The 20,923-nt window shown below is 40.8% G+C and overlaps 1 protein-coding gene across 2 annotated transcripts in view; it reads left to right on the forward strand.

Moving 5' to 3' along the window:
• CRTC1 (CREB regulated transcription coactivator 1) overlaps positions 1-20,514 on the forward strand; it is a 148,023-nt gene extending 127,509 nt beyond the window's left edge. For both annotated transcript variants that reach the window (XM_044283337.1, XM_044283347.1), the window contains 3 exons: positions 9,221-9,304; positions 18,507-18,687; positions 18,788-20,514. In XM_044283337.1, coding sequence (XP_044139272.1) covers positions 9,221-9,304; positions 18,507-18,687; positions 18,788-18,999 — 477 coding nt within the window. In that variant the 3' untranslated portion in view covers positions 19,000-20,514. The remainder of the gene's footprint in view (positions 1-9,220; positions 9,305-18,506; positions 18,688-18,787) is intronic.
• Positions 20,515-20,923: the final 409 nt, after the last annotated feature.

Raw genomic sequence — 20,923 nt, forward strand, 5'->3', positions numbered from 1 at the left:
GCGGCCCAGCTTAAGGCCCCTTAGTGACCGCCATAAAAAAAAAAAAAAAACACTTATGGGTGGTCACTAAGGGTTTGAAGAAGCATCAAGCAAAAATGTTTATTCTCTGGCCTTTAGAAAGATAGATGACGTAAATTGTAGTAGAGGTGATGTTTTTACCGGTCGCTGTGTTTGTGAGTTATTCACTTATTTCTGATCCTCGTGTGCCAACAGTCTGACTCTTCAACTGACATGGTGCCTTAGGCTACTTTCACACTCGCGTTTTGGGTGGATCCATCATGGATCTGCAAAAACGGATCAGTTACAATAATACAACCGCATGCATCCGTCATGAACTGACCCGTTTGTATTATCTGTAACATAGCCAAGACGGATCTGTCATGAACTCTATTGAAAGTCAATAGGAGACGGATCCGTTTTCGATTGTGTCAGAGAAAACGGATCCGCCCCCATTGACTTACATTGTGTGCAGGCAGCATTTTGGTGTCTGCCTCCAGAGTGGAATGGAGGCAAACTGATGCATTCTTAGCGGATCCTTTTCCATTCAGAATGCATTAGGACAAAACTGATCAGTTTTGGACCGCTTGTGAGAGCCCATGATGGATCTCGCAAACGGAAAGCCGAAACGCAAGTTTAAAAGTAGCCTAATATGTGGGCAGGAAATCCGTTTCATATTGATTTATTTGTAAGCCTTGATGTCACTCTCATTGGAATGAATGGAGAAACTAACTTCCTGTCCACTTAAAGGCACTGTCATTTGGAGAGTCAGCTTTGTCACATGACACAGCTGGGGATCAGAAGAGTGGATAACAGCCACCAGTAAGAAAATCGCCTTCACTACAATTTATTGGACCAAAGAAAACTTTTTGAGAAAGTGTCTGAGGCTCTGTTCTCATTAACATTATGCAGGAAGGGGTTATTTTTGCTCTATTAACGTCAGTGATAAAAAATAATGTGAGTATCCTGATCAATAGAGCTATCAGACAGTTTGCTCGTTAACAGTGCCATAATGGTTCCGAATGTCCATGTGATAGCCACTGCACCCTCATTAATAATGACGGCTTCATTACCCTGACATCAAAGTATGTAGAGTGGAATAGTGGGGTGCAATGATGTGTTACCTGGTAGTCTTTCTGTGGCACCAGCTCGTTAAAGCTTCACTATTCTCACTTGAGTGTTAATTTATCTGCTTCCAAAAAAGTAAATCATTTCTAACACCTATTGATGTTTGCACAAATGGTATTTTGTGCAAAAAAAGTTGGAAGTTTTGCCTTTTCTCTGCTGCTTTTAACCCACTTTAAAGAGAACCTGTTACATTGAGCATGGTGTCTGAGCTGCAGGAAGCATGTTATAGAGCAGAAAGAGCTGAGCAGATTGATATAGGGTGGATTACGCACGCTTGTTCTGATTTGAACACAGTACCAGCAAAGTGAAAGATATGTCAAATCTCATACTTTTGCTTTTTGTTTGGTGCAGACATTGACCTGTAGTGCAGAGTTTAAGATCCATAGCATGCCAATTGTTTCTGTAGAGTGGTTTTCCCCATAGAGTTCAATGGGTTTGTTCCACAAGAAAAACTGGATTAAAAATGGAAAAAAAATGCACCAAAATCGCAATAAATAGTACAGGTTTATGTGCATGGTGTCGGTTGCAGACTTTCTGCACATTATTCTGGACCGTGGGCAGCCACTATTTAGTTTTGTGGTAAAAGTTTGGGCAAAACTTTTCTTAATTTAAATTCCTGCTGATTCTAGGCTTTAAGGTCAAGAGGATGGTCCTATCAGTGATTGACAGCCTTCCCTCTATTACGGTCTATACATACATAGCTGTCAGTCACTGATAGGACACCTCCTGGATGTCAAAGCCCAGAACAGGAATTAAAATGATGCTGTAGATTACGCAGCATTTTCTTAGTGACAGTTCCCTTTAATGGTAGGACTCTGTGGAAGGAGGTGGAGCCAGTAACCCGCTGCATACAATGCACACAATAATACAATAATTTAAATTGCCGTGAATTATAATGGAATTCTACCTCCGCTTCTAATGGGTGTAGGTTTTAGCTTCTGGCGCAGGAACATCACAGATGCATCATATTAAGAGATGTGTGCCTCCTAATAACCACATCTTACTATGGCTTTTTACGAAGACTGGTGTGTCAAACACTAATCTATAGTAAATGAGCCCTATTGCCTCTTTAGACTTTGATTAAAAGGTTTTAGACACCCACAGTTTAGGCTACTGTCACACTCGCGTTTTGTGCGGATCCGTCATGGACGGATCCGTTTAGATAATATGGCAGTCTACAGCCGTTCAAACTGGATCCGTTTGTATTATCTTTAACATGGCCAAGACGGATCCGTCTTAAACACCATTGAAAGTCAATGGAGGATGGATCAGTTTTCTTTTGTGCCAAATTGTGTCAGTGAAAAAGGATCCGTCCCCATTGACTTGCATTGTGTGTCAGGACGGATCCGTTTGGCTCAGTTTCATCACGCTGACACCAAAACACACTGCAGGCAGCGTTTTGGTGTCTGGCTCCAAAGCGGAATGGTGACTGAACTGATGCATTCTGGGCGGATCCTTTTCCATTCAGAATGCATTAGGGCAAAACTGATATGTTTTGGACCGCTTGTGAGAGCCCTGAACGGATCTCACAAACGGAAACCAAAACGCCAATGTGAAAGTAGACTTTTATAGATAAGTACATCATGTTATTTATTGGACTTAGAACCGAATTACCGGTACAAAAATGGCATCAGCTGTAATTATGTTGAGCAAGTACTATATGTACATACAGTATGAATGCTCTACCTGTTATCCTATCCTTGTACAGTACATAATACTGAGTGCCATGTACAAAGCACAGGTACTGGTATATCAACATCCTTTCCAGCAATTGCCTGCTCGTCAGTGAAGGAGACCACTGTATTTACATGCTGAGATCTCCTCCATAGTATGAGGAGGAGTGATCGCTAATGCCATTGCTCGCCCATATACAGAGTCCTTGTTTGCCTGCGGCAGAGCATAATTAAACACACCGTTCTGCTGCCAGCAAACAACGATTTAGGTGCCTGCACAAACAAATCAATTACCTGACGAACAAGCATTTCACTTGTTCATTAGGTAATCGTTGGCAACTTTTCACTGCCAGATAAACGTTCATAAGGGATAACCTGGTGGATTTTCAGCCCCTGTGATTTATTGTTACAGAGAGGGACATGACACATGTCTTTCCTGCATGCGAGTATATAACCGAGAGAAGAGTAAAGACTTTTCATTTTCCCCTCTCTGTGATTCGTTCATTCACTGTAAAAGAAAAAGACAGCAGTGTGTAAACCTGTTTTCCACAATTCTGGAATTCTAACTGGTTATGAATGTACATGTGCTGAGTTTTTTTTGTCTGTTTTCTTTTTTTCTCTTTGCCTAAATTACATAATTCAAATTAATTTTCTGTTATATTATAGTAACTATTGGGGGCTTTGTAAAAACAGTACTTTTCCTGAGTGTATGCATATAAAATAGTATTGTTTGATACAATTTGCACTCCACAGAAACCCTTCAGTTGATTACCAATTAATTACAGACTGTAACTATAATTTTTGCTTTTATGCATTTTATTGTCTTATAATCTGAAAAATATTGTAAAATGCTTGAGTTTGTGAATTGTCAGTATGCAGTATGAATTAGTTGTGTACATGTCTTTTACTTGGAAAAAACATAGAGAAAGTCTTAAGTATTTAAAAATTATAGTCATTTTGTGTTACATTATGTTCTTGAAATTCAATGCTTTATTGAATATCTGTAATACTGTATTTGCCATGGACTGTGTGATATTGCATTGTCAATATCGTGGATATTACTTCTATGTAATTTAAAAATTAAGGGGTTGATCTAAAGTATTTGGCTTACAGAAATAGCTAAAGTTGTTCCGCTTAAGGGGCCAAAATCCAATAAAAGCTATAAAAAATAGATCATTTAGGTCCCTTGCAGACGAGCATGTGTCAGACTGCGGACTCATGTTATCTATACACAGAGGTGATATGTGCCATTCTAAACCTCCCTGTTAATAGGAGATAACTGCAGTACAGTGACCTGTGCAGACCAAGACCGGGGTGAGTTTACTGGTAAACCGCTGATAACAGGAGAACTAGACATTTCTCACTGATAAAGCATATTACAAAGTTTATTGTGGTCACTATTGATTTATACAAAGCTGTGTAAAAAGCTAGTGACCATTTAAATGTTATACATTTTACTAAATCTTTTCCCACAAAACGATATATTTGTTTAGCACTTCCGGCTCTATAACATGCTGCCTGTGGATTGCACTGAATTTGTTGGTGATAGGTTCTTTTTAAAGCCTGGAATACACTACTATTCTAACGTATCTTAAAGTATGCAAATGTTACATCTGTACAGCTTTGTTTCAAAGTTTTAGTTTAAAAGTGATGATGAATTATTCAGTTTTTTTTAATCTTTATTACCATAATTTTTCTGCAAACTATGTAGGCTAAGTTCATATATGCGTTGAGCTTTCCGTTCTTCTGATCCTTTAGAACAGGCATGTCCAAACTGCGACCCTCCAGCTGTTGCAAAACTACAACTCCCAGCATGCCTGGATAGCTTACAGCTATTAGGGCATGCTGGGAGTTGTAGTTTTGCAACAGCTGGAGGGCCACAGTTTGAACATGCCTGCTTTAGAAGAACAGAACATAAAAAAATAAAATGATCCCTTATTTTGGGCATCAGTTGTGGTGCTCAGTTTTTGTCAATTCCATCAGACTTCAGTTTTTTTTTTTTACACTAGTTAATACATTGTTAAAAAGTATTAAAAGCAATCAACATATATGATGGTAGACAGACAAAGCTATTCAATAGAAGGTAAGCTAATGCAAGCATTCATACCAATGTGGAGCAGTAGTCCCAAGTTCTCCCACTTTAAAACAAAAGCTGACCATGGTAGCACTGGAAAATCTAGCAAAGACCACCAACCCCCCTCTTCCCAGTGCTATTGTAATTTATGTAATGTATCCCTCTTCATATAAAACCCTCAGCCCACATATCATCTATAAGAATATCCCCTACATTGCCCAGCCGACCCTTTCAAAGGACCACAATTAAGCCAGCCCAAAATTTTGAGAACCAAACAAGCAAATAATATATTTAAAGGAGGTGTACTGGATTCTGAGATTTATCAGCATGTGATTGGTGTGGGTCTGACTCCTGGTACCCTTGCCGCTCAGCTCCAGTGAGCACTGTGGCTTCTTCCTAGGCCAGTGATGCCACGTTCATCAGTCACGTGGCCTTGGGGTCAGAAGTGAATGGGCCTGAGCTGCAATACCAAACACAGCCACTAACCAGTGTACAACGCTGTGCTAGGTAAGCTGCGAGGAGGCCGCAGTACTCACCTGAGTGCCACAGTCTGATCAAATAGCTGATCAGCAGATGTGCAGGGTGTCTGGACACCCATTGATCAGATATTGATGATCTATCCTGAGGATAGTCCATTAATATCAAAACAGCTTGAGCGCATTCCGATGAGTTCTCATATTCTTGAGGTCCTGGCTTTTATCCCCGTCTGACAGTTTTTTCCAACTAAAATCAGAAACATGTGGACGGCGAGAGTCTGGAGCTCTATATATAGGTTAAATTGGATTGTCCCATCAATAAATACTACTCTCGTTCTTGTGTCTAGTGCCGTTGGTCACACATGCTCAGGTGGCTTGGAACTTCTTGTACACGAGCAGTCTTTAAGAGCAGGACTCTTAAAGGAGTTTTTTGCATTTATTTTATTTATTTTTTTAATGTTCCCTCCTTCATGTGAAGCACTTTAATAGTCATAATTGAAAGTATTCCTATCGGGCTTGCACTGCACACTCTGGTGTAATTACATTGTAGGCACCTCCTGCATCACGTGCCGTACATTTGAAACATGATCGCAGCCGCGTGGTACATCAGTTGCCTCTTCGCAGTCAGACAGCCTCAGGCACTAACTGCCAACAGCGTCTGAGCATGCATGACTGCGTAGGCACAACCCACTTACATCATGGGTTGTAACCGAGCTAGACTCTCCTGCTGAATGTACAGAATGTGATCCTGGAAGTACCCTCAAAATAATTACACCAGAGGGCGCAGCGCTAGCCCGATGGGAATATTTTTTTAAAGTTATGACTGTTAAAGTGCTTAATCACATGGAAGGGACCATTCAAACAATATTTGCAGATAACCCCTTTAAGAAGCTGCAATGGACACATTAGATCAGGGATGCCAACATTTTTTTTTTTTTTTTTTAATTGCAGTCTGAGATTGTGCTACTTCAAGAGACTGCAATACATTTCAGATATACAAAACGCAGAGGTAGCTTTAATTTGTCCTACACTGACATGATATGCGTACAACCTCTTACTGGCACATTTCTAGATTAATAATGGGCACTTGCCTGAACTGTGGCACCTTTACTACACTATTAAACGGGTATTCGTGTTATGTGAAGTTATACCTATCCTATAACTTTTACACTGGTGGTAGTTCTACTGCTGGAAACCCCACTGACCATGAGAACAGGGACCCTGTGGAACTCCCCAAAATGAACAGAGCCATCAGTCGGGCATGCTTGAAGCTGTGCCATTCATTTCCTAGCGGCTCCATTCATTTCAGTGGGCTGCCGGGTGTACCAGGCACCCGATCTTGTGATCGTAGGGGGTCCTGTTGACAGGGGATAACTTGACATAACCAGAATATCCCTATAATAAGAGTACCTCACTTGCATTATTAATAGAGGCATTCCACCTGCTGTATTAATAATAGGGGCCCTCTGCTGACAAGGAGGCTTCTTGATATAGAGTAGTATGGCAGAAAGGACGACAAAAGCACGTAATGACAACAGAAAGCGGAAGACACTTTGTGAATGGAGCAGAAGCTCTCATGGAGTGAGAAAGTGGTTTTCTTGAGGTGGATTGAAACAACAAGGTAGGGACTTCTGAGCAGAGAAAGGGAAGTCAAGGTGACCGATGCTCTGAAAGGTGGAGCTCTAGGGTGGTGGAGACACTGCATGTAATGAGCTCTGTTGGGGGGCAGAGTAGGTGGCAGGAACTATGGGGCAAAGTGGCTGAGAAGAACCATTCATATTAAAGCATACGACTGCACAGAAAACGCAAAGGCAGCAGCTTCGGGATTTCTCTCGCCTACCTTTACCCCACAGAGAAGAAACAACACTACAATTACTTAGAGTTGGAATGGAAGTCTTCATACTGCACCCACTTCTCACTGAAAACTGCTGCCTGGTTTTCTGGGAGACTCCATACTGCACTTGTATGAGCTCTGCCAGTCAGGAACCAGTGAGCACGTTTACTTGTCATAGAGGAAAATGCTATTTGGTTAATGCAGGCTCCTGTCACATAGACATAGCCCATAATTGTGTGACGGACACCTGTATTAAACAATGAGTGCTTTCCTCTGTAGTAAGGGAGAGTGCTCATTGGAAACTCCCTAATGGCTGCCACACCGTTTCAAGCTATGTCTGTGAGAAAGGAGACTGCTTGAACAAATGAGCGCTTTTCTACACTAGGAAGGAAAATACGTACTATAGTCCTGCATCTACAGACACAACTGATTGGTCTGCAACCAGCTGTGTCCATTTGCACGACAGAGGCTGAACATTTTGCACTCAAAGGAATACCAGGGGGCACCATACCAAGAACATATCAATATCTAAGTATGAGAGCATGATTCCAATTAAAGACTTATGAATAAACCCATTTACCACTCTAATGGTCACTAAGCAAAATCCAATAATCCTTATTGAAGATCCAATCCGCAAACACCTTGCAACTGGTCACAAATTAACGTTGTGTGGAACCACAATACCTTCCTCCTTCAGCTGTGAAACCATGGCATCAGACCTCATTGACAGCAGCACGACATGAGTCTCTTCACCATCTATTGTAGAGGGTTGGTGGAAGGATCTCTGATGAGGACTATTGAATTTAGTTTGACTTTTAGGCCTTATTCACACATCAGTGAAAAAAACAGAGACATGCACTGTTTTGGTCTGTGATAAAATATGTAAGGGACTTTGTAGCTAGAAAAGGTAGACATACAAAGTATTGAAGGCATTTTATGCTGTTGAATTTCTGCCTAAGAATTTGCATCTTCAGCTTTAAACTTTTGACATTTTGAACACTTTCGTGAAAATATCTGTGGCTGTTTATGGCTACTTGCACACCTGCACTTTGCATTCCGGCAGGCTGTTCTCAGATGAACCGGATCCATCACAGCCACATGGGAACGCAATGTCTTCCGGCCCTTTTGAATTATAATGGAGTCCAGCTCGCCTTGCGTTTGTATCTGGCTGACAAGTGGAGCAGGCTGCGGTTTGTGTCTGGACGATATTCCACTTGCCTGCCGGAACAAGCTACCAGACATTTGCTAACGCATCTGTGAAGGTAGCCTATGACTTCACACTATGTATAAGAAATCCATTCTTGCAAAGGACTGTTGAGATCACAAATAAACTGTTAGGATACTGTGTGTAGGAGTGTCCAGCAACTTGTTTTCATCTGTATTTGTTGGTTTTGTGTTCCATCGTTTGCTATGAAGCAGGCTAGGTTGTTCTTTATTAAGCTTTTTATTTAAATGAACTCAAACCTATGGGTCAGCACTGTATGTATTACTCCATGCCATAGGGTGGAAAGATATGAAGTAGAAGGTAGCTCTTAAAGCCTATTGGTGCACAAGGGAATTAAGATGGCAGCTCATCCAGTGTGAGACGTGTATAAATTTCCTATCCATTCAAGTGTATTCTTTAGAGTAGCCAATCTATGTATAATTGGAATAGTTAATTTGTTGTTTTGTATTTTCTTTGGTTAAACTGTTGTGCTTTATTTTTGTGTAGCTGTACAAAAAATCCAATTCACTTGGGGGGAGACATGGTCAGCCAAGGAAACCCTATGGTCTGCATGGATAATACTATTTATGAAGAGCGTGTCCAGATTTTATTATTGGGGGTGATGTGCACTGGATTTTTCTGTGCTTAATTACTCCCATCTATGCGTGTGTGTGTGTGTGTTTATATGCTTATGTACTGTTATCATTGCATAATGATGTTAAGTGAAAATATACCCTGTGAAGTTGGCTCCCTGAAAGAGTTGGCTGTAAACTGCATCTCTTTATAGAAGAATGTATGAGAACTATTACCAACTTGTTTTTCTCTCCTTTGTAGCATTCAATTTTAAGTAGCGTGTTTGGAGATTCCTTTTATGACCAGCAGATGACTGCACGGCAAACGAATGCTTTGTCTCACCAGGTATGCTGCAAAATAAAGTGTATTATCCAAACTCTTTGATGTTTTTTGTTTTTCCACTTTTTTCCTTTGTTTTCAGTCCACCTGTTTCTTCTGCTGCTCTGACATCTTTATCTGTAACCTTTTTTCTCTTGTACTCTGACAGCTCATGAACACTCATTCAAGGCATAATCTTATCACTTTGATATGATTGAGCTGTCAGAGAGGGGAGCGCCTTTGTTATGAGTAAACCACTCAGATGCCAGTATGCCAGTATGTCGGTAGTAGCCATGGCATTTTAGGAGTCAGGACAGGTCAGCAATGATCTGCAGAGGTCCGACATCTCAACCAATCAGCGGTTTGAAGAGGAAGCGGCACATCATGCGAGCGCTGGTTCCTCTTCATTAACTACGCGTCAAGTGAATGGAGCCAGTACTTGTCATTAGTCATTTCTGAGACAACGGGCATTGTATTGAACAGGAAGCTGCACTTGCATGTAACGCCGCCTCCTCTTCAAACAGCTTATCGGTGGGGGTACCAGGTGTTGGACCCCCACCAATCAGATATTGATGACCTATTGTGAGGATAGGTCATCATTATAAAACCCCTTTTAAAGCAAAATTTTATACAGCTTCCCTTTGTGCTATAGTAATCCATTTTTGCTGGATCACAGAAGGATTCAGTCTGTGTGCTGCTTTCAGTGGATCCATCTGTGTTTACATCATTTGAATTTATATTGTCCGTTTGTATCAAAACTCATCAGTAAATAATCTGATAATTTCACTCTCGCATATGCCGCCTCCTAATGGCAGCTGGGCTTTACTTAGTATAGTGATACTCCAGAGTAAACATCCTTTTCAGTTGTGTATACTAAGCCATAAATTCCAGTTATATCTAGAAACTTTGCAGGATTTTTGACTAATACGACAAAATTCCGCTAATGTGTAATTCATTTTGATCCGAAGTAGCAACTTGCAGTCTTTTTACTATGTTGGTTTATCTTAGGTTAGACATTATGATATCTGGAGTCTGTCAGACGGACCCGTTATCCTACGTTTTGCACTTAAATTAAGAACCTTGGTAAATATTTAATACTGTGTGTATTGCATTGCTGTGAATTATTCAGTACTCTGCAGCTGAGGTCTGTACTGCTTTCTTGTTAGACGTGGATGAGAATTGGTCTACCCTAAGGCAATTCTGATATTGACTAATGACTGTGGGAACACGTATACAATTTTATAGCATTACAAAATAGTGTTAGTTTTAGGTCGCAGGTGAAAGTATTACTATGTGGACATTTAACGCATTGTTAGATTTGAATGTCTAAGGCCCCATTCACATGACTGTATTTTTGGTCCACCTCTGATCCGCATTTTTGCAAGTTGAATGCACCACAGACCTGCAAAAAAAACAAAATGTCCTATTCTTGTCTATTTTATGGACAAGAGTAGTGTCGGGTATATGTAGGCATTGTTACAATGGGTCTGCAAAAAAACTGGATGCCACATGGACGTCATTCCTATTTTTTGCAGACCGAAAAAAACATACGGTGGTGTGAATACACCATAATCGTCAGCCTCCTGTTTTTAGGGCTAGAACCTTGTCCTGATTCTCTGATGTTTCTTGGTTCTACACTGATATCTACCTTTGGCATCTATTTCCTTTTACTTTGCAAAAACATACTAACATACAATAGTAGTGTATAGAGAAGGGTAACTTGTAGCAACCCTAAAAATGAGCCAATTCCTATTATGGTGGTGTGTTGCCACCTGGAACAGAAGGGCCTGGTGTTTATTTGCCCCCCTCCATGCTCTTTTCATTTCTCTTGGACTACTACCCTTGACAAATTAGGCAGTTTTTGTCAAAGATGGATGTCTTACAAGGGTTTCACCACCAAATAGGAAATGGGATGGGGCTAGCCAGGGCAGGACCTACTCTCTTTAACCCCATTAGGACACAGCCATATTTCACCTGAAGGACCAGGCCATTTTTTGCAAATTTGACCAGTGTCTCTTTAAGTGGTGATAACTTTAACCTCTTAAGGACACATGACGTACCGGTACGTCATGATGTCCTGGTACTTAAGGACACATGACGTACTGGTACGTCATGTGGTGTTCCGATCACTACCGCCTGGAACCAGGCACCTAGGCTAAATGCGCAGGAAGGGGTCCCGTGACCCCCCCCCCCCCCCCCCCATGTTGGCGATCGCAACAAACTGCAGGTCAATTCAGACCTGCAGTTTCATGCGCTTTTTGCAGTTTCTGATCCCCGCGGTCCCTGACCGTGGGGATCAGAAACGTTATAATGCCAAAAATATATATGTTTCACCCCACCTGCACCCCTGAATGATTTTATGGCGGCGGGAGGTGCAGGGGAAGGGTTGCGGGCGGTGCGGCAGACGGGATCGCGATCCCCCGCCCGCCTCCCCTTGAATAATCGTTGGTGGTTAGTGGGTATACCAGGGTGCCAGCACATTGCTGACACCCTGGTATAAACGGCTGACATCTGTGATGCGATGTCAGCCGTTTAACCCTTTCCATATCGCCGTCCGTACGGACCGCTGTATGAAAAAGGTTAACAGCTCAGGGAGCTCCCTCCATCTCCGATCGGGGGGCTGCTGTGCCTTTGCAGCCCCCCGATGGAGAGGGAGAGAGCACCCAGACACATTTATCATTGATTAAAAATGAAAAAAAAATAATTCCCTACACATGTTTGGTATCGCCGCGTCCGTAACGACCTGATCTATAAAACGGTAGTTACTTTACCTGAACGGTAAACGCCATAAAAATAAAAAACTATGATGAAATTGAAATTTTGCCCACCTTAGTTCCCAAAAAATGGTAATAAATGTGATCAAAAAAGTTGCGTGTACGCCAGAATTGTAACAATCAGACCGTCACCTCATCCCACAAAAATCCCTACCCAAGATAATCGCCCCAAAAATGAAAAAACTATCTCTTAGACTATGGAAACACTAAAACATGATATTTTTTTTTGTTTCAAAAATGAAATCATTGTGTAAAACTTAAATAAAATAAAAAAAAGTACAGTGGAGGAAATAATTATTTGACCCCTCACTGATTTTGTAAGTTTGTCCAATGACAAAGAAATGAAAAGTCTCAGAACAGTATCATTTCAATGGTAGGTTTATTGTAACAGTGGCAGATAGCACATCAAAAGGAAAATCGAAAAAATAACTTTAAATAAAAGATAGCAACTGATTTGCATTTCATTGAGTGAAATAAGTATTTGAACCCTCTAACAAAAAAAGACTTAATACTTGGTGGAAAAACCCTTGTTTGCAAGCACAGAGGTCAAACGTTTCTTGTAATTGATGACCAAGTTTGCGCACATTTTAGGAGGAATGTTGGTCCACTCCTCTTTGCAGATCATCTCTAAATCCCTAAGGTTTCGAGGCTGTCTCTGTGCAACTCTGAGCTTGAGCTCCCTCCATAGGTTTTCGATTGGATTAAGGTCCGGAGACTGACTAGGCCACTCCATGACCTTAATGTGCTTCTTCTTGAGCCACTCCTTTGTTGCCTTTGCTGTATGTTTTGGGTCATTGTCGTGCTGGAACACCCATCCACGACCCATTTTCAGTTTCCTGGCAGAGGGAAGGAGGTTGTCGCTCAGGATTTCACGATACATGGCTCCGTCCTATTTTCCCGTTTATGCGAATAAGTTGTCCTGTGCCCTTAGCAGAAAAACACCCCCAAAGCAAAATGTTTCCACCCCCATGCTTGACGGTGGGGACGGTGTTTTGGGGGTCATAGGCAGCATTTTTCTTCCTCCAAACACAGCGAGTTGAGTTAATGCCAAAGAGCTCTATTTTGGTCTCATCAGACCACAGCACCTTCTCCCAGTCACTCTCTGAATCATTCAGGTGTTCATTGGCAAACTTCAGACGGGCCTGCACATGTGCCTTCCTGAGCAGGGGGACCTTGCGAGCCCTGCAGGATTTTAATCCATTGCGGTGTAATGTGTTTCCAATGGTTTTCTTGGTGACTGTGGTCCCTGCTAATTTGAGGTCATTAACTAACTCCTCCCGTGTAGTTCTAGGATGCTTTTTCACCTTTCTCAGAACCATTGACACCCCACGAGGTGAGATCTTGCGTGGAGCCCCAGAGCGAGGTCGATTGATGGTCATTTTGTGCTCCTTCCATTTTCGAACAATCGCACCAACAGTTGTCACCTTCTCTCCCAGCTTCTTGCTAATGGTTTTGTAGCCCATTCCAGCCTTGTGCAGGTCTACAATTTTGTCTCTGACATCCTTGGACAGCTCTTTGGTCTTTCCCATGTTGGAGAGTTTGGAGTCTGCTTGATTGATTGATTCTGTGGACAGGTGTCTTTTATACAGGTGACTAGTTAAGACAGGTGTCCTTAATGAGGGTGACTAATTGAGTAGAAGTGTCTAACCACTCTGTGGGAGCCAGAACTCTTAATGGTTGGTAGGGGTTCAAATACTTATTTCACTCAATGAAATGCAAATCAGTTGCTATCTTTTATTTAAAGTTATTTTTTCGATTTTCCTTTTGATGTGCTATCTGCCACTGTTACAATAAACCTACCATTGAAATGATACTGTTCTGAGACTTTTCATTTCTTTGTCATTGGACAAACTTACAAAATCAGTGAGGGGTCAAATAATTATTTCCGCCACTGTATACATATTGGGTATCGCCGCGTCAGTATCGACCAGCTCTCTAAAAATATCACATGATCTAACCCCTCAGGTGACCACCGTAAAAAAATAAAAACAGTGTAAAAAAAAGCCATTTTTTTGTCATCTTACGTCACAAAAAGTGTAATAGCAAGCGATCAAAAAGTCATATGCAGCCCAAAATAGTGCCAATCAGTCATCTTATCCCGCAAAAAATGAGACCCTACTTAAGATGATCGCCCAAAAACTGAAAAAACTATGGCTCTTAGACTATGGAGACACTAAAACATTTTTATTTATTTTTTTTAAATGAAATCATAGTGTAAAACTTGCATAAATAAATAAAAAGTATACATATTAGGTATTGCTGCATCCGTGACAACCTGGTCTATAAAAAAGGGTCACTTTTTGGGAGTGTCTACTCTAGGGGTGCATCAGGGGGGCTTCAAAAGGGACAATGTGTCGAAAAAAACAGTCCAGCAAAATCTGCCTTCCAAAATCCGTATGGCATTCCTTTCCTTCTGCGCCCTGCCGTGTGCCTGTACAGCAGTTTACAACCACATATGGGGTGTTTATGTAAACTACAGAATCAGGGCCATAAATAATGAGTTTTGTTTGGCTGTTAACCCTTGCTTTGTAACTGGAAAAAAAAAAAATTAAAATGGAAAATCTGCCAAAAAGTGAAATTTTTAAATTGTATCTCTATTTTCCATTAAATCTAGTGCAACACCTAAAGGGTTAACAAAGTTTGAGGGGTGTAGTTTCTTAGATGGGGTCACTTTTATGGAGTTTCTACTCTAGGGGTGCATCAGGGGGGCTTCAAATGGGACATGGTGTAAATAAACCAGTCCAGCAAAATCTGTCTTCCAAAAACCAAACGGCGCACCTTTCACTCTACGCCCCTCTGTGTGGCCGTACAGTAGTTTACAGCCACATATGGGGTGTTTCTGTAAACGGCAGAGTCAGGGCAATAAAGATAGTGTCTTGTTTGGCTGTTAACCCTTGCTTTGTTAGTGGAAAAAATGGGTTAAAATGGAAAATTGGGCAAAAAAATGAAATTCTCAAATTTCATCCCCATTTGCCAATAACTCTTGTGCAACACCTAAAGGGTTAACGAAGTTTGTAAAATCAGTTTTGAATACCTTGAGGGGTGTAGTTTATAGAATGCCGTCATTTTTGGGTGGTTTCTATTATGTAAGCCTCGCAAAGTGACTTCAGACCTGTAGTGGTCCCTAAAAATTGGATTTCTGAAAAATTTCAAGATTTGCTTCTAAACTTCTAAGCCTTGTAACATCCCCAAAAAATAAAATATCCTTCCCAAAATAATTCAAACATGAAGTAGACATATGGGGAATGTAAAGTAATCACAATTTTTGGGGGTATTACTATGTATTGCAGAAGTAGAGAAACTGAAACTTTTGAAATTTGCCAATTTTTCTAAATTTTCGGTAAATTAGGTATTTTTTTTTACTAAATTTTTCAAGTGTCATGAAGTACAATATGTGACGAAAAAACAATCTCAGAACGGCCTGGATAAGTCAAAGCGTTTTAAAGTTATCACCACTTAAAGTGACACTGGTCAGATTTGCAAAAAATGGCCTGGTCCTTAAGGTGAAATAAGGCTGTGTCCCTATGGGGTTAAAACACTTTGACTTATCCAGGCCATTCTGAGATTGTTTTCTTGTCACATATTGTACTTTATGACACTGGTAAAATGAAGTTAAAAAAAAATAATTTAAAAAAAAATACAAAATTTATCAAAAAATTGCAAATTTCCAAGTTTCAATTTCTCTACTTCTATAATACATAGTGTTAAAACCACCCTAAATTGGGGCATTTAAGATACACTCTGGTGTTCCAAATCAATGTACCCCCCAGGGGTTAATATCCACGCGTGGCTGAGAGACTAGACACTGACACAGAAGTTGGTCAAAGCAATCTCTAACTTTAATTACATGGGGGTAAGCGTATATACATCTTCAGAAGAGGGCAGTCCTCACTGAGGCTAAAATATTGTTTCATTGGTCAAAAAGGAAGAAGAGATGAGAGAGAGGAGATAGCACCCTGGCTTCTGCGCACTGGGTCCTACTTTGGAATGTGAACTAATGTAAACATCTGGTTACCATCGCCATTTTGTAATGGAGTTTATTCTAACAAGAATACTGCCTACGTCATATGTGACACTTCAAAGAGGTGCTTCTCTATAGGCAGTGAATAATATATACATATCATCAAGCCACATGATTGGCTTACGCATTCCACCACACTCTATGGGACACCTGTAGAAAGATGAGAAATCAGACACTTCCCACAGCACAGCTCTTTGCCCCCCTCTCTCTCCTCTCCAGTCTTGAAACAAAGAGGGGGGTGGGTGGGCACTTGGAAGTAGAAAAAGTTAACTTATTACAATCCTAGATATACAAAATATAGAATAAAATTCACACATCTTTAACAATAGTAATACCTACAAACATAGTTATTACATTACATTCCCCATATGTCTACTTCATGTTTGGATCAAATTGGGAATGATATTTTATTTTTGGGGGATGTTACAAGGCTTAAAAATTTAGAAGCAAATCTTGAAATTTTTCTGAAATTTTCAAAAACCCACTTTTTAGGGACCACTTTGTGAGGCTTACATAATAGAAAACACCCCAAAATGACCCCATTCTAGAAACTACGCCCCTCAAGGTATTCAAAACAGATTTTACAAACATTGTTAACCCTTTAGGTGTTCCACAAGAGTTAATGGCAAATGGTGATAAAATTTCAGAATTTTTAGATTTTTTTTGGGGGCACATTTTCCATTTTAATCCATTTTTTCCAGTAACAAAGCAATGGTAAACAGCCAAACAAAATGCTGTATTTATTGCCCTGATTCTTAAGTTTGCAGAAACACCCCATATGTGGCCGTAAACTACTGTAAGAGCACACAGTAGGGCGCAGAGGGAAAGGTGCGCCGTATGGTTTTTCGAAGGCAGATTTTGCTGGACTGTTTTTTTGACACCATGTCCCATTTGAAGCCCCCCCTGATGCACCCCTAGAGTAGAAACTCCATAAAAGTGACCCCATCTAAGAAACTACACCCCTCAAGGTATTCAAAACGGATTTTACAAACTTTGTTAACCATTTAGGTGTTCCACAAGATATAATGGAAAATAGAGGTACAATTTCAAAATGTCACTTTTTTGGCATATTTTCCATTTTAATCATTTTTTTCCAGTTGCAAAGCAAGGGTTAACAGCCAAACAAAACTCAATATTTATGGCTCTGATTCTGTAGTTTACAGAAACACCCCATATGTGGTCGTAAACCGCTGTACGGGCACTCGACAGGGTGCAGAAGGAAAGGAATGCCATACGGTTTTGGAAGGCAGATTTTGGGCGATTATCTTAGGTAGGGTCTCATTTTTTGCGGGATGAGGTGACGGTTTGATTGGTACTATTTTGACGTACATACGACTTTTTTGATCACTTTCATTACCTTTTTTTGGAAGTAAGGTGGGCAAAATTTCCATCATAGTTTTTTATTTATTTATTTTTTTATGGCGCTCACCGTTCGGGTAAAGTAATATGACCGTTTTGTAGATCAGGTTGTTACGGACGCGGTGATATCATGTGTAGGGAATTTTATTTTTTTCATTTATAATCGGTGATAAATGTGTTGTTTTTACCCAGACCCACTTGGTTCTTGAAGATCCAGTGGGTCTGATGTCTGTATAATACAGTGCAGTACACTTTATAGTGTATTGTACTGTATTTTACTTACACTTTGTCTGAACAGATCTATGCCTTTAGCACAGATCTGTTCAGCACCATGGACAGCAGGATGCCTGAGAAGGCATCCTTTTGCCATGGGAACCTTCCCCGTCTGCCACAACTGAGCAGACGTGGAAGGAGGGGGGCTCCCTCCCTCTATGACACCATCCTGTCTGGGGGCTGCAAAGGCACAGCAGCCCCCCGATGGGAGAGGGAGGGAGCTCCCTGTTAACCTTTTCCATACAGCGTTCCATACGGACCGCTGTATGGAAAGGGTTAAACGGCTGACATCACAGCACAGATGTCAGCCGTTTATACAAGAGTGTCAGCACATTACTGACACTCTGGTATACCCACTGGACACCAATGAATATTCAAGAGAAGGTGGGCGGGGGATCGCGATCGTGCAGGGGGGATGAAAAATCAATATTTTCAGCATTTTAAAGTTTCTGATCCCCGAATTGACCTGCGGTTTGCTGCGATCGCTGACATGGAGGGGCGGCGCATCTAGCCAAGATGCCTGCTCAATGATTTGAGCAGGCACTGGGTTCCGATCACCGCCCGCCGGGTACCAGGACAACATGGCGTACCGGTACGTCATATGTCCTGAAGAGGTTAAGAGCTCTGACAGCTGCATGGATTGTATGTATGCACCTGAATGGAATCAGTTTTATTCCTAGCATAGTGGGAAGCAATATACTCATCTTACCACTTAGCCGTTTTGTTATTTATGTTGACTATTGCAGTATTCCTTCTTTTGCTTTGTTGTATGTATAATTACTTTTTTAATTTTCTTCTGCAGCTTGAACAGTTTAACATGATTGAAAATGCAATTAGCTCCAACAGCCTTTACAGTCCTTGCTCAACCCTCAACTATTCTCAGGCCGCCATGATGGGTCTTACGAGTAGTCACAGCAGCTTACAAGATTCTCAGCAACTTAATTATTCCAGCCACAGCAACATACCGAACATCATCCTCACAGGTAAGTCATTTCTACCCTTCTTAAGTAATATGCAAATTATAGGTTCCAGAGATGTTTATTTTTTTTATTTCATCTAATCCATATGTTTATAATTTTGCAGTAACTGGGGAGTCTCCCCCAAGTTTATCAAAGGAACTTACCAGTTCATTGGCTGGGGTTGGAGATGTGAGTTTTGACTCTGATTCACAGTTTCCCTTGGATGAACTGAAAATTGATCCCTTGACATTGGATGGACTGCATATGCTTAACGACCCAGACATGGTCTTGACTGACCCTGCCACAGAAGATACTTTCAGAATGGACCGACTGTAGACTAAACATTTGCAAATTACAGAATATGCTGCCCCCTTCCCCAGCTGAGCATAAAAGTTCAGCAGGACAGCCATGTCTAAGGCAACTGCTGAGAGATGTCGCTCTGTGATGTACAATGAGTAAAATCTTGTTGTCCCAAGCTTGCGATGCTACAAATCCCTCATTGTGCAAATTGTTTTAGATCTTGTAATTCACTCATTGCAGACTGATGAAGAACTTCACCTGAAATCCCCACACTCACCACCAAAGTTGTCCACAGTGAACTGACACTGCGCCGCATTTAGGATATAAGAGGAGCGCTTTGCAGGAATGGCTGTGGTCGTTGCACGATAAGTCCAGTAATGCTGCAAACTGAATTACTACAGTGATGAATGAAAGGCCAGAACATAAGTTGTAATTATTATTTTTATAAACAATAGTTCCACTTATGTTTCATGGGAATGTGCTGCTTGAATACGTTTATCCATTCTCGTTTGTTCACAAAGGAATGAGTCCCTTCCAGTGAAGGAGTTCTGTAGGGCAGTACTATGGAGAGGATGAAAGTGATCTTCAGTGGAGATTTTTCTGTAGCTAAATCCATCTGATGCAAGCTTCTTCCTATTCCAGTCTTTTTAATGGTGTATTTTGTTAATTGTTCTGTTCTTGGTCTCTTGACCGTGTTGCTGCAGGAAAAGGCCAGCAACAATCATAAGTACTGATATTTAATTTTTTATGATATTTAAGTGTTTTAAAGGTATGGAGTGTTGTGATGCTTCATGATGCCAATGTTTTTATTTCTTATGCAAACTGGAAATTGATATCTGTAGACTACTTAAAAGGGAATGCATGTATTCTAGAAAGGATGGACAAACCATGATTGTCATTTGACTCTCTTGACTCTCAATAGTTCCATTCCACTGAGTAATTGGTAGTTACACAGTGACACAGAGTTTACAGACTAATCACCATGTCATTCTTCGGCAAGTGGCATAGTGGCTTAATACTTATCATTTTGTCTCCTTTAGTATGCGGATTACACCAACGAAACATCCCATGCATGTTTTGTTGTTAAATGAAGAGAAAGGAATACCCACCATTGAGAAGGTGTCTTTGCTGCACATTTCTAACACCAGCTCTCTTATCTGTATAGACAAATCATTACAAAGAAATATCATTGTCTTTGCGATGTGTAAAGTAAACGTGCGAGGTGCAGACAGGTTCTGTGATTTGTGCACCATTTTACTATTTGTAGTGGTCTGAACGCGTTACAAAGTGAACCAGCCTCTTGTTCCTATGGACTTGTACCTGGGAAGGTGTAGACTTGACTGTCCGAGGTGTATACGATTAATACCAGTATGTATGCGCCCGTCTGAAGATTGATGACTTTAGCATTAGAACAAAAATGGTGTTGGCCATGTTACTTTCAATATAAACCCTTCAGCATTAATATCACATCTGCCTTAGGTGTTTAGGGCCCTTACAGCAAAACATAAACTGATCCCTAAAGTGTTGAAATCTATTGAGTTTAGCCTGAAATACTAAAGGAAAAATGCTATAAAAATATTCAGTGTTGAATAAGTTATGAAATACTGTAAACAAGTTTCTTATTTTCTCATTTAAATTTTTTGTAAGGGTACTTTCACACTTGCAGCAGAGGATTACGGCAGGCAGTTCCGTCGCCGACACTGACTACCGGATCCGGCAATCCTAACGCAAACTGATGGCATTTTTCAGACTGATCCGGAGCCGTCTGACAAATATATTGAAATACCGGATCCGTCTCTCTAGTGTCATCCGGAAAAACGGATCCGATATTTTATTTTTTATTTTGCATTTTCAAACCAGATCCGTTTTGCCGGAAAACTTGGGGCCGGATCCGGCATTAATGCATTTCAATAGAAATAAATGCCGGATCCGGCAAGTGTTCAGGATTTTTGGCCGGAGA

This window comes from Bufo gargarizans, chromosome 1 (genome assembly GCF_014858855.1).
Source record: "Bufo gargarizans isolate SCDJY-AF-19 chromosome 1, ASM1485885v1, whole genome shotgun sequence".
NCBI lineage: Eukaryota > Metazoa > Chordata > Amphibia > Anura > Bufonidae > Bufo > Bufo gargarizans.